The 13,321-nt window shown below is 28.7% G+C and overlaps 1 protein-coding gene across 2 annotated transcripts in view; it reads right to left on the bottom strand.

Moving 5' to 3' along the window:
- The window catches only part of LOC142333005 (uncharacterized), a 69,501-nt gene that overhangs the window by 24,715 nt on the left and 31,465 nt on the right, over positions 1-13,321 (bottom strand). For both annotated transcript variants that reach the window (XM_075379780.1, XM_075379773.1), the window contains exons 6-7: positions 12,950-13,047; positions 1,373-1,570 (exon numbers count right to left, since the gene is read on the bottom strand). In XM_075379780.1, coding sequence (XP_075235895.1) covers positions 1,373-1,570; positions 12,950-13,047 — 296 coding nt within the window. The remainder of the gene's footprint in view (positions 1-1,372; positions 1,571-12,949; positions 13,048-13,321) is intronic.

The following is a 13,321-nucleotide window of genomic DNA, read 5'->3' as shown; positions in this document are numbered from 1 at the left end:
TCTGAGGAACAATTCCATTATATAGTGAAAGAAAATAGTTAGGACATTCACATTTGACCAGACTTGATGTGCTTTTTTGGTTTTGGCTCCTCAGAAAACATCCATTGTCTTCATCTTTGACATCATAGCTGTTCACTAGTGTTTAAAACATTAGTAAAATCACTTTTCATGAGCCATGTGAAATTACAATTTCTTCGGCAACCTCTCTAATGGTGATTCTGTGATGCATAATGGTGATTCTGTAGCAAGCCCAACTCATTAATTGTCAATGATTATTATTATGACATTCTCATCAATGACTGATGTGCTAGGACGCCCAGACCTTGTGTCATCTTCAATGTCTTCTCGGCCTTCATGAAAGTGTTTGTATACTCATATACTTATGATTGTAACATAGCATCATCGCCAAAGGCCTTCTTTAACATACTGCACATACACTGCAATTAATTCTGTTTTTAACACAAATTTCAGATAAATTCCCTAATATGACATTTCACCATACTAAAAATTTACTGAATACTGTAAAGTATGTCTTGCTCAATCGATCCCCAAACACAAACTAAGGCTTGCAGGTAACTGAAAATTAATACATACATCACTGACAATACTACCAATATATGAAAAAAATCAACTCATTTAACATAAAACATCAAACACAATTTAAAAAGTCATTGTTTTTTGCTCAGACCTCATATATGTACTGATGGGATAAGACGACAATAAGCAGTGCACTAAACTTGCATTGTTATAAAATTGACAAATTCAATTAAATAAAGTATACAATTCACAGAGAAATTCAATGAATACATGTATTTCTTGAAACAATACAATCCTATGGACTGAGTAGGAATATATCAATATTATTTTGTTAATGTCATAACTGCAATGTTTATAGAAGACCTGACATAATATTAAAAAAGCTAGGAGTATTCACAACTATAGTAGGCATCCTATGATACTAGGGAAAAATTGAAAAAAAAAAAGTTTCTTGCTGCCTTCTGGAATAAACATATTACTATTGCACGGCAACATGCCATTCTCACTCAAAGGCAGTCAACATTTCAACAATTGGCCTCAAAAGTGGTATGTACACATTCAATTTGTTGATCATCATAAGGGATATACAAAATGACAGGAAAGCAAGAGTGACTGGTGCCTCTTGTACCCAGGTATTTTAAACAGATTTGTACAATCTGTTTTCAAAATGACTAATTAATTTCTATCAATTCAGTAGAGCAAATATAGTTCTTAAAAAAATATATACTTTTTTACTTAAATTTGTAAAACCAAATTTATGCTCCTCCTAAGTTTCTAACATATTTATATGAAGAGAAAAAAAAACACTGCATTATAAGCAAATACATTCGCATACCTCTAATCCTTCTAATGATGCTTGTAAAACAATTTTTTCCACAGCACTTGTAATTTCCTTAATATGTGATTTACCAACTTCAGCCACTCTATTAAAAGCATCTCCATATTTAATTTGTAACATTTTTTTATATAATTTATCAACAAACTGTACAGCAAGTGGTTCACTAACCAACACTCGTCTAATTGACCATGGAACCTATAAAAAGCATAGAAATATATATTATGAATTACCATTCATATCTACAGGGAGTTACCAAAACTTACACGTTCACGACACTCTTTAACAAAAAAATAAAACTAATATTCATTATGAAAAAATCTATACAGAATCCAATATTTATAAAAAATTATTTTACAATTTTATAAAAGCACAACTTCACTTAAGTCCAGTATGGCAGTGAAGTTGTGTTGTTACAAATTTTATAGTTGTTAGGGGTTTATGTTTTCTAAATTTTTAAGTTTTTATTTCTTTTTTGTTTTTGATATTTGTTGATATAATTGTAGAATTATGTACAGACTGATGATGCAGGATCCTGTTAAAGCCAACAACTGGTATTAGTTTTTTTTCTTATTATGTTTAGTGGTTAAGTTGTTTTTTTTTTTTTAGTTAACTGGCACAGTGGTCAGTATGCTGATGAATTATTTGAATTTTCAAAAAGTTATATATATATGTGTGTGTGTGTATTTAGTCAATTCCTGATTATCTGCAAGTAGTTTACCTGCAATGACTAAGAAAAAAATAAACTTTTAAAACTTATAAAGAAGTTAAAAATTTTTGGTTTTTTCATCATTCTGATATAGGTTTTACTCCTTCATCCATTTGGTGCTTGTTTTGAATATGACAATGCTCTACTGTAGTTAATTGTATGATATTATTACGGTACACAAACTACGAAGTTCAATTAAAATAAAGTATTTTCAGTCAAAAACAACAATCAATCACGTCTTATTTAAAAAAGAAGAAGAATATCTGAAAGAGTAAAAAGCATAATTTATTAATATTTTTTTTAATGTCTATTTTTTTTTGGTTAATTACTGTAGTTTTAATAACAGTTTGTTAATGCATTACGTAGTACATACACACTAATGTATGTACATACAATCTATTTACATACCATATTAGTGATATTGAAAATTTGTTATATGTTAATACGTATTTTTAATAAACTTCTGGATATTAATTTTACTAGTTGTTCAGTACAGCATACTGTATTAAAATGTGAAGACACATAATGACTGTCAAGTTCACTGATACATCCAGCAAAATACTGGCTGGAAATGAAGTATATGCTAACATTCATTACTGGACTCACATACAAAGATGAAGAAGATCATATTAACATAAAACCAGTTGCCTTGAAAGCAAGTGGTAGGTAGAAGCTATATTCGCTAGTACAATAAATATTTGATTCTTGATAACCGTAGAAATGTGTGGTTCAACTTTCCATCAATTCATAAAAATTTGTTGGTAACATGGACCAATAATTGGAGTATTTGGTTTCTCTTTCCAAGCATTAAATCATTTATAATAATACTCTAACCTTGTAATGTAAGAAATTATAATTTCATAAAGCTTGTTACACAAATAATATTATATATTATTTGGAATGTGGGATAGCATAGACAGTTGAATACTGTTTGAAGAGTAGTGTCACAGAAGCATTTTATTGTGTACTCTTAATAAAATTAATGTTTAGTATATTGAAATATTCTTTGATAATATAAAAAAATATAATTTTGGATTATAGAAGGTAGTTATTTATTTATTTATTTATTATAAAGGTGTTTGGTTGTACTTCTTATGCAATTAACACAAGATTTCTTGATCTCATTCTATCCTTTGTGGTTGTTTCCTGGACACACAACGAAGTATCGTCACCAGCACCTGGATATGATATTTATATAGTAAACATATACATATTTAAAAGAAATAATTAAAAATTAATCAGAAAATTTAAATAACAGTTACATAAAAACACAGTATAAATTGTGACATATGTCATGGAGAGAAGGTTTTTAATATGCAGATCATAATGTAAGCAGGTTACTATTGTTGCATTATTATGTAATATAAAGTATGCCAATACAGGTTTGTCATTTGTAGGAAAATTTTCTCACTTAGTATCTGAGATTAAAAAGATAAAGAAATCAGTCAACAATGGTAAACATGGAAGCATCCTTTACTAGAAAAGACCTAAACGAAATAAATTTGAAGCTTAGCACAAAATAAAAAGTTTACAGAATATTCTGAACTGGTACAAAATTATTAGAAAATCCGGATAATTCTGATGGCTTGTAAGAATCCACTGGGTTGATACTGAGGACTAAACATGAGTCAAAACTGACAAAAATAATTCCTATTCCACATTGGAACTCACATGATGTCTAGCTTCATTACAAATTGAACAAATTCTCCAGCTACATATTACTCTGAACTGTCCAGAGGACAGTGTATCTGTAGCTTTAAGAAGCACTCCTACAATTGTAAAGAAGATATAGGGATTGCTGATTGCTTGACATCTGGATAACTGCTGTAACTAGATTGGTAAAATATAGTGAGTCATTGATGATCATTACTAATGGAATGCTTTGGATTCAATCATAAACAGTCCACATTGGTGAAAGAGTAGAGTTGAAAGATTATATACTTATGACAGGTAGAACAGACTACAATTTTTTAACAGATGTTTCATAAATAATGAATGACTGTTAGGGGAGTGGAATATGTGGTGTCAGTATGAAAGCTTCCTCATGATGACTGCACTTTATTTTCAGAAAAATCTGGGCCAGTTCAACATATTCCATGTGGCATGACACCATTGGTCTCAAATTGATCATTTCCGAGTGTCTGCTTGTTGTCAAGCAGATCTTCCAGTAAAGATTATCCTGAGTACCACAATACTTGGAATTTTTTGGCAGATTTTTAAAATTATATATGAGACATGTAGTTGTTACTGTTTTTTTTAATTGCTTAAATTTTGTTGTACAGTATTTAATTGATATGAAATATCCTCATTTTGATAACTAAAAGGAAGAGATATTTTATTACTGATATTATCGATTGCAATCTACAAAAAAAAGCTGTGCTTAAAAGTCTGGCTAAGTGGCACTTTGCTAAAACGCACATTAAGTCCTCATATTTTGTAGTAAGAGCTCTACTTAATGAAAACATTTTATACTTGTTATTTATGTAATGCATAACTTATAAAATTTATTCAAACTTTTTTAATTTTAACATTATTTTTTTAATCTGTACATTTATTATTTTTATATTACTACATGTTATATTGTAATGGAGTATACAATTTGAAATAGTCATAATACATCTTTAGGTTTTGTAAAATATGAAATTAAAAATAATAATTAATAAATTTTAAATATATAAAGTAGTATGAAACTGACTTTTTTACTTTACATTTCATACAGTGTATAGAATGCTAATGTATTATAGACTAGTATCTGTACAGGTTACAAAAGTTAATCTTGTGACTTTACTGGAAGATTACAAAACTATAAAAAAAGAAAAAAACAGAGCAAGAAATTTATTTTTTAAGACTTAAAAAATCAATTTTAAAGCTGTGTAAAATTACGACCACCATCCAGCAGTTCTCTATGGTACATTCAAAATTAGGATTTATATTGCTATTGCTCTAAATTTTAATTGCAATTTTCTTATATTGTAAAATTTTATTGCTTATGGGAAAATGTTCATGGAAAGAATGTTATCCCTACACACCAGGTATTTGTAACAGTTCGTGTATTATCTTTTTCAATGCCTTTTCCTAATTTCACCTTTTCCACAATACTTGGTATTCACCTTCCAGTCTGTTGTCATCCAGCTCATGCTTTCCCTTGTTGTATCACTGTTTCATTAGTTATTTGTTTTCCATCTCAATAGCCTCAATGCAAATCTTATTTACATTATCCAGTAGCTGTAATATCTGATCAGATTTTCTTTTAATTTTCTACCAAATCAATTATTAAAATCATTCTATTGCTGTATTAATTTAATGTGATGATTCTTTTGTTTGTCCATAGCATTTGACACGACATGAACACAATCTCATCAAAATGTTGATAACATTTCACAACTGAGTCAATATTGAAATTTTAATGCATCTGGTTTATTAGAACAATATATAAGGCCATATTGAGACACAGCTCCCTAACAGTTCACTGGGCTCCGTACGATACACACAGCTCCTGATGTTTCACTTGGCTCCATCTATACTATATAAGCTGGCTCCATATTAGAATCAGGCAGTTTCTGTCCATCGTTCAAAGACTCATATTGTGTTTGTTACAATTCATCATTAATTTGAACAACTAAGCATTTTAATTTAAAAATAAAATTCAAAATAAATAAATAAAATAAGGTATAATTCATTACAAGAAATATAATTTATATTGATAATTGAATCAAGGCTTTTTATTTATGCAAAACCGAGCAACTTAAATTAGTGAATAATTTCAGGCAGAAATTATTCAACATATATTTTGGTCCTCAGGCCATGGACATCATCGGAAAAATTAAAGAATCATCATTTGGTCTTCCAGAACCATGGATGGATATAATGTAATATTTTTCAAGAATCTTCATATACAATTTCATACGACCAGAGATTGCAACAATTGTATCTACTACATTATTTACCGTAATATCTTCTAATTTATTTAACATATAATTTACATTGTTTCATCACTTATGTAATATCATTTGATTCATTTCACATTTAATCTACATTGTTAATAATTCACATTGCTGATTTAAGTTATTTAATACTATTTACGAAATGGAATAATTAATTAGACAAGGAGGATCAGTAAACACCTCTATAACTACGATTGGCACATTTACTTACAATTATGATCATTCTCAACAAGATATTCCCACCTCACAAATTAAAATAAGGAATCTTCTTGAATTGCGAAGCAAATATGACACCATTCAATCATAAATTGAAATGGAATTTGATGATTATGTTTTATCGTTGGATCGTATACAAGTCGAGGAAGACTTGTGTACAATAGTCCAAATTGCAACATTTAATAAATAATAGTCAAAAGTCATCTAATCAAGAAGTTAGTTCAATTGTAATAATTTAATACAATTGCAATCAATTAATAAACCTCTATTTAGAAGTAATGCATTACAAGTGCAGCACTATTTTAATATATTTATTGATTTAGTTTATAATAGGGATGACTTAACTAATATCCAAAAATTACACTAGTTACATCCATCCTTCAATGAAGCCTTAGCTATCATTAAAAATTTACTATTGACAAATGGAAATTATATTATAGAACTAGAATTGTTAAAAATCCGATTTGACAACAAATATAAAATTGCATCTCATAATGCTGATTGCATCGTAAGGTCAGATTCTATAAAAAGAGAATCTATAGATACTTTGTCTAATTTTATTAACAAAATATCCTCACATGTAAATTTGCTTGAAGCGATGCAACTTCCTATTAATATATAAATGAATTTATGGTAGTCCAATTTCTAACATCTAAATTGGATTATAACACTAAGATTATGGAATGAGAAACTGTCAAATCAAAGGTTTTCCACCTTTAAAGACTTATAGAATTTTTCAACATGAGACAACAACATTAACGTAGTCACTTCAAACATACAAGTGAAAATAGAAAACAAAACCAAAGGACAGCGTTATAACAATCCAACCAAATCTTTTAACAAATGCTTTACTTTAAATCATAACAAACAATATAAAAGAAATAACCTCAGTTATTATTCAAAATTTAACTTTAATCAATGCTTATTCTGTAACTCAAATCATTATTTATATCAGTATAAAGGATTTTTAAATTTGTCCAATGATGACCGTTAAGCCTTTTTGGGAGTTAATAATTGTTCTAATTGTCTGTGGAAAGGCCATTCCAGTAAATTCAAAAAATTGATCTAAGATTTGTACTAAGAAACACAATACACTCACCCATATGGACAAAATTAACGATTCTAAATTAAAAGGTAGTATGTTTGAAATTAATACTTATTGCTTATGTAAGAATCAGTCACAGAAAAAAATTGGTAGAGTTCAATCATACATATCATGTGTTGTTGCTGGTTTAATGAAGAAAAGTTAAAAGAATAAGGTTCATGCTATTCTGGGCATCAACAAATCCAGATGAGACAACAAAGGTTGAATGTTGAAAGACATTTTGTTACTGAGAAACCACAACCTAGAGTATCGATCAAACAATTTTACAATAATAATAAACAATATGCTAGAATAAACTAGACAATTAAATAATGATGATAATCATAACTATCTGTTGCAAGGAGGTGATAATATTTATCAAAATAGATCGTGTAAGTTATCTCAAGAGAATATTCCTCAATCTAAACATAAACATATATGGTATCTGAAAAGCGAAGCTCTTTTATAACCCTTAAAAACAACGATTTAACTTTACAAAAAACCTATGGGTGCCAATGAAAACCTTCAGTTCACAACAAAGGAAATTATATGTACCAAAAACAAATCTTGATTATAAAAATAGTATTAAAAATACAAATGACAATAATATTGATAGTAATAATAAATTTAATCCTTATAAAGATTTAAGGCCACAATCAAAATATCCAAACAAAGAACAAAGCTACATCAGTTATAATGATGTATACTACCACTACCGCAAACAAATCCTTTTCAATCTGTTCAATTATGATTCGTCATGGGGGGCAGAGGTCTAAGACCTGCATAAATTAAGCCTGTTAATAATCTCAAGTGATTGATTTAAATAATATTTTTAAGTAATATTATTTATTGATGTAATCATTTCATTTTGTTATTATAATTTCATTTAATTTATATTATGATATGACTGTTAACACTCATAACATTGTATCAACATTTATAATTTAATTTACATATTTGTAATTCACATTTATATTATACATTATATTATATTGGCAGTAATTGCATTTACTTTACAAATAAAAATCATGAAATAAAATGAAAATGAAAATAAAAAAAAGGAAAATCATCAATATTCTTTTTTAAAAATTCATTAAAAATTACAATTTATTTGAGATTTTTACACATAAAAAAGATACACATAATCTCTATAATCATTGCATTATATAATTACATAATCATTATTCTACCAAATGTGAAATGATTATGTATGCAGTTTTAAGCCTAGCATTATTATTTTGACATCATTATTATACATACATATTATAAGTATTATTATATTTAACCGATATGCACATTTAATTATATTATGGCATAATCTAAGGAGCATTGTATATAGTACATATATTCATTAACACATTATTGTATAATACATTATAATACATTCATTCATTTACAATCATATTATTGTATGACATGTGGAGATAAAAATCAAACATTATTATTATTGTAACATTTCATTTTAATATTATGAAAAAAAAATCATCATATGATTATTTTGCGGGCAGTATGTTGAGAGACAGCTCCTGACAGTTCTCGGCTCTACACGATTCACTTGGCTCCATATGATACACACAGTTCCTGACGGTTCACTCAGTTTCATCTATACTATATAAGCCAGCTTCGCATTAGAATCAGGCAGTGTCCATCGTCTGAAGACTCCTCATATTGTGTTTGTTACAACTCATAATTAATACGGATTACAATAAATATAATTTATACTGATAACTGAATCAAGGCTTTTTATTTATGCAACTGAACCAGCGAATAATAAACATATTCAGAATACATAAACCTAACCGAAGTAACAGGCCATGTAATCTACATTTTGAATGAATATAATATGTGGTTTCCAGTAAGACAGTATTTTGGAACCACCTCTTATAGAGACTAAAATCAAATCACGTTTCTCTCAATTATGCTAGAATATTTTTTGTTATGGTTTGTCATGGACTATTATATTCAAGGAATGTGGCTAAATTGTGGCTAAATCATATTAATGACATAGGATATAATGACAAATCGGATATAGTGACCAAAAACTCGTCTCTTGGTTGGTTTGATATGCTGTTAATGCACAAATATAGTATGTATATTGTTAATAATCACATCGTTTGTAGTGACATATCGACTGTTATGACTTATTTTTCCTAATGCAATGCAACATTTTATCGCTTATAATGACGGATGGAAGTGACTAATCAGTAACGTAGTATATCTACATTGTAGCTGCACAAATATTTTGACGGTTAAAATGATTCACAATTTCCTTTTTTCTTATTATAGTTCTTTTTTTTATCTTCTTCCTGTACCACATTATTGCCACAAAAATAGCTAGAAATCATTTGGCAAAGGTAAAAGAGGACTATTCAGACAAAAAAGTCTATAATGCTGATGAATCTGGTCTTTTTTTAAACTGATGCCAGGAAGAACCCTTCGGTTGAAAGGCAAAACAAGTTTGAGTGGAAAATTATCAAAAGAAAAACCAACAGTACTAAATGCTAAAATATGACGAACTGACAAAAAAATTTTTGTTATAGGTAAAAGTGATAAATCCTGATGTTTTAAAGATTTAAAATTGCTTCCTGTTATGTACGAAAGTAACAAGAAAGCTTGAATGACAAGTGATATATTTACATCTTGGTTACAAAAATGGGACTGTGAATTAAAAGATTGAAAATGACAAAATACTGCTGCTCATTGACAACTGTTCGGCTCATCCACACATCGAAAACTTTTCATGTATAAAGTTAGTGTTCTTACAATCAAAAACAACAGCAGTCTTACAACCCTTAGATCAAGGTGAGGTCAAGTCTGTAGAAGTCCACTATAAAAATCACCTTATTTTACAAATGATACACTATTTAGATCAATAAAAGGAAACACAAGTAACTATTCTAGATGCTATAATTATGATACAAAGATCATGAAATGGGTATCTCTGCTGACTGTAAAAAAATTACTTCGACATGCAGGAATTTTACCACAGGCTAGTGAAGTTACTGACGTTGCATGCGAAGAAGAATCTTTAGCGGAACGGAGCAATATTCTGCAAAACCAATCATTATCAAATGCATTGTTTGAAGATTATCAAGAGGTTGACAAAGATTTAGAAATGCATGAAAATGTAACAAATGATGATTTAGTGGCTTCAATACTAGCAGAAATAGACTGTGATGTAGGTAATACAACGAAGTTGAAGATAGCAACAACGATGAAAATATCAACCTGCCAAATATTCCAGAGCTGTAATGAAAACAGTTTGCCTGTTTCTCAGTTTAACAGAACTTGCTAATGAAGAAACAAAGTGTTTCTTTTATTTAGAAAGGATCTTAAAAACCTGCATTGCAACACGAAATGTTCAAAACAAATCAAAATAACCAACTTTTTGCACAAAAATAAATTTTTACAATTTTTCTCTATCTCCTTTTACTCTACCATATTTGTATTTATTATTGCACATTTGTTTTTTTATATTATTTTATTGCGGAAATAAATTATTATGTTTAATGATATTTATTATTACTGTATTACAATACCCATTTAGATGGCATATTTAAGTCGTACCACTAAGCTACCTAAACATCTGTTACAATGACCTAAAATCGCCGGTCCCTTGGATGTCACTATAGATATTTACTGTATTTACGCAAGGACTATATAAACTGCAAAATGGCTGCTGGACAGAACTTGTTAAAATTTTCTGTACAATGCAATGAAAGGAGTTGAAAATGCAGTGAAAGACAAGCAAGCTTATCTTTATCTACAATGATAGTCCAGTCAATCAACCCTCAGAATGCTACATACATATTGCTTCAACTGTGAGCTGTTAGTGGAATGCTTTCAGGCTTGCTTACTCCTTCTTTAAATAGAATTGAACTGCAATGGTAGAGATGGCAATTAAAAAACAACTTCCATCAGCAGCTTTATGTTATATATCACTTTATGCATTACTCAGATCAACAAATCAAATTTCATAGTTTTTAAACCATCCCTCTTTAAACAAGCAAAAGAAAATGAGTAGGTTTTTTTGTAATAATTATCATACCTTAAAACTTTTCTTTTCATCCATCAAGTTACATGAGAATCAAAATAACTCAATTCAAAGCTGAATCATTAATTATTCTTAAAGGATTTCAAGAAACTACAACAAAATGTTATTTATTTGTAACAAATCCTAATTTATAACTTTAAAATAAAATTCAAACATAAGATGAATAAAATTCAAACATAAATTGAAACATAAGATGTAACAATATTAAAACATTCATTGCTGTTTTAAGCTACAGTTTTTATTAAGTGGAATCACATTTTATGGTTATTAGTCCAAATGAATGTGAACAGTATGCAGGACTCTACACTTATCAACATGATCAACTTATTAACCTTTTCCCATCACAATGATCCGCGAAAATATGTTTGTATCTGATTGCCTCCCTTCGTAGTCTTATGCTACCCTCTTGTGAAAAAAATGTCAAAAAATTACAGTATATTAAAGAGATTTAACATATTCTGACAAAAAAAAACGCGTTACGATTGGATATTTTTTATGCCTGTAACAACAAAAAAATTGACAGTACAAAAATTACGATAATTTAATTACAGAATTTTTTTGTGCATTTCTACCGCGTTTTTTATTAACAAAATTTTTTTTTTGCTTTGTGTTTATGAAACATAGTTTGCTGATTTCAAAAATAATACTTTCAAGCAAATCGGTTGAAAATTGGGCAAAATATGATGAAAAACCCGTGTCGTAAATCACAGATTAGTAACATATGTTAGTATAAGTGAAAGTAGATTCAGAAAATTACGTTTTATAATAATCCCCACCACTCAAAAGGCTATTCAGATTGATAAAAAACCATTTTTACTGTATACTGTTATTCATTACGAATCGATATGTGTTACATGTTTACCGATATCATTTGTCAGAAAAGATATTTATAGACCTCAAGTAAAACTGACGTATTTATGACCACAAATTCCTTTTTTTTGTGTGCCGTATATCATAATTTATTATGTGTTCCAATACATCGATATGTTTTTACTAAGATAAGCTATTTTTGTAAATAATAAATAAATCCGTAATCCTCATAGCAATTATAATACACAAGTCTCACACACACAAGCACATTTTTGAGAAAGAAATGGTCAATTCTTTCTAGTCTAAATAAAACATTTTACATCCTATAAACGTCATTCAAATTGTGTAATAAAACTGATTCCTTTGTGAATATAAAACAAAATAACTGACTTAGATGCTATATAAAATGATTTTGTAACAGCGTTTTAAAACTGACGCCGTACATAACCAGTTCCAAGGCTACATGATCTGAAAAGGTTAAACACTAAGACCTGACTTCATAGCAATTAATTTTGTAGAAGCTACAAAGCAAAATGTTTCAGAAGTTATGGAACTATTAGTATGTAAAGGAATACAATTTACAGTCTACACATGATCATACTAAATCAAACTTAAAATCAATTCAAAAAAACAGTAGAATTTAAAATAATTGTATCATTTATGTTATTAATTTCTGTCCTTCACTAGTCCACAAAAATATAGCATAATAACATGTTCCTGATTAGCAACTGTTAGTATAATTAAAGTTTATGTAACATACCAGCCCTTGGTGACCCCATGCTCCTTGAACTATGGAATCCAAAGCAGAGTCTAAGTCAACAGATTCAAATACTAACGCAGCACTCTGTCCATAGCAATCTTACAAATAAACAGAAAAAGAACAAAAAATAAAATAAAGCAAATATATCAAATTACTTATCTCAATCTTCAATCTTGCTGACCATGAATCAGCAGCACTAAGGCTTAGTCAGCATGTGTATCAAGTAAATGAGTAAATAAAAACCTGCAAACATTTTGAGAAAAAGATATTTATATCTATACATTAACTAAATATCATTACAAACTGCATTATAATTAATAAAGTTGCAAACCTAAGTTCAATAAAAAGATAATACTTCGCTGTAAAATAAAG

This window comes from Lycorma delicatula, chromosome 1 (genome assembly GCF_047948215.1).
Source record: "Lycorma delicatula isolate Av1 chromosome 1, ASM4794821v1, whole genome shotgun sequence".
In the NCBI taxonomy this organism is placed as follows: domain Eukaryota; kingdom Metazoa; phylum Arthropoda; class Insecta; order Hemiptera; family Fulgoridae; genus Lycorma; species Lycorma delicatula.
This window is presented reverse-complemented; position numbering and strand designations above follow the sequence as displayed.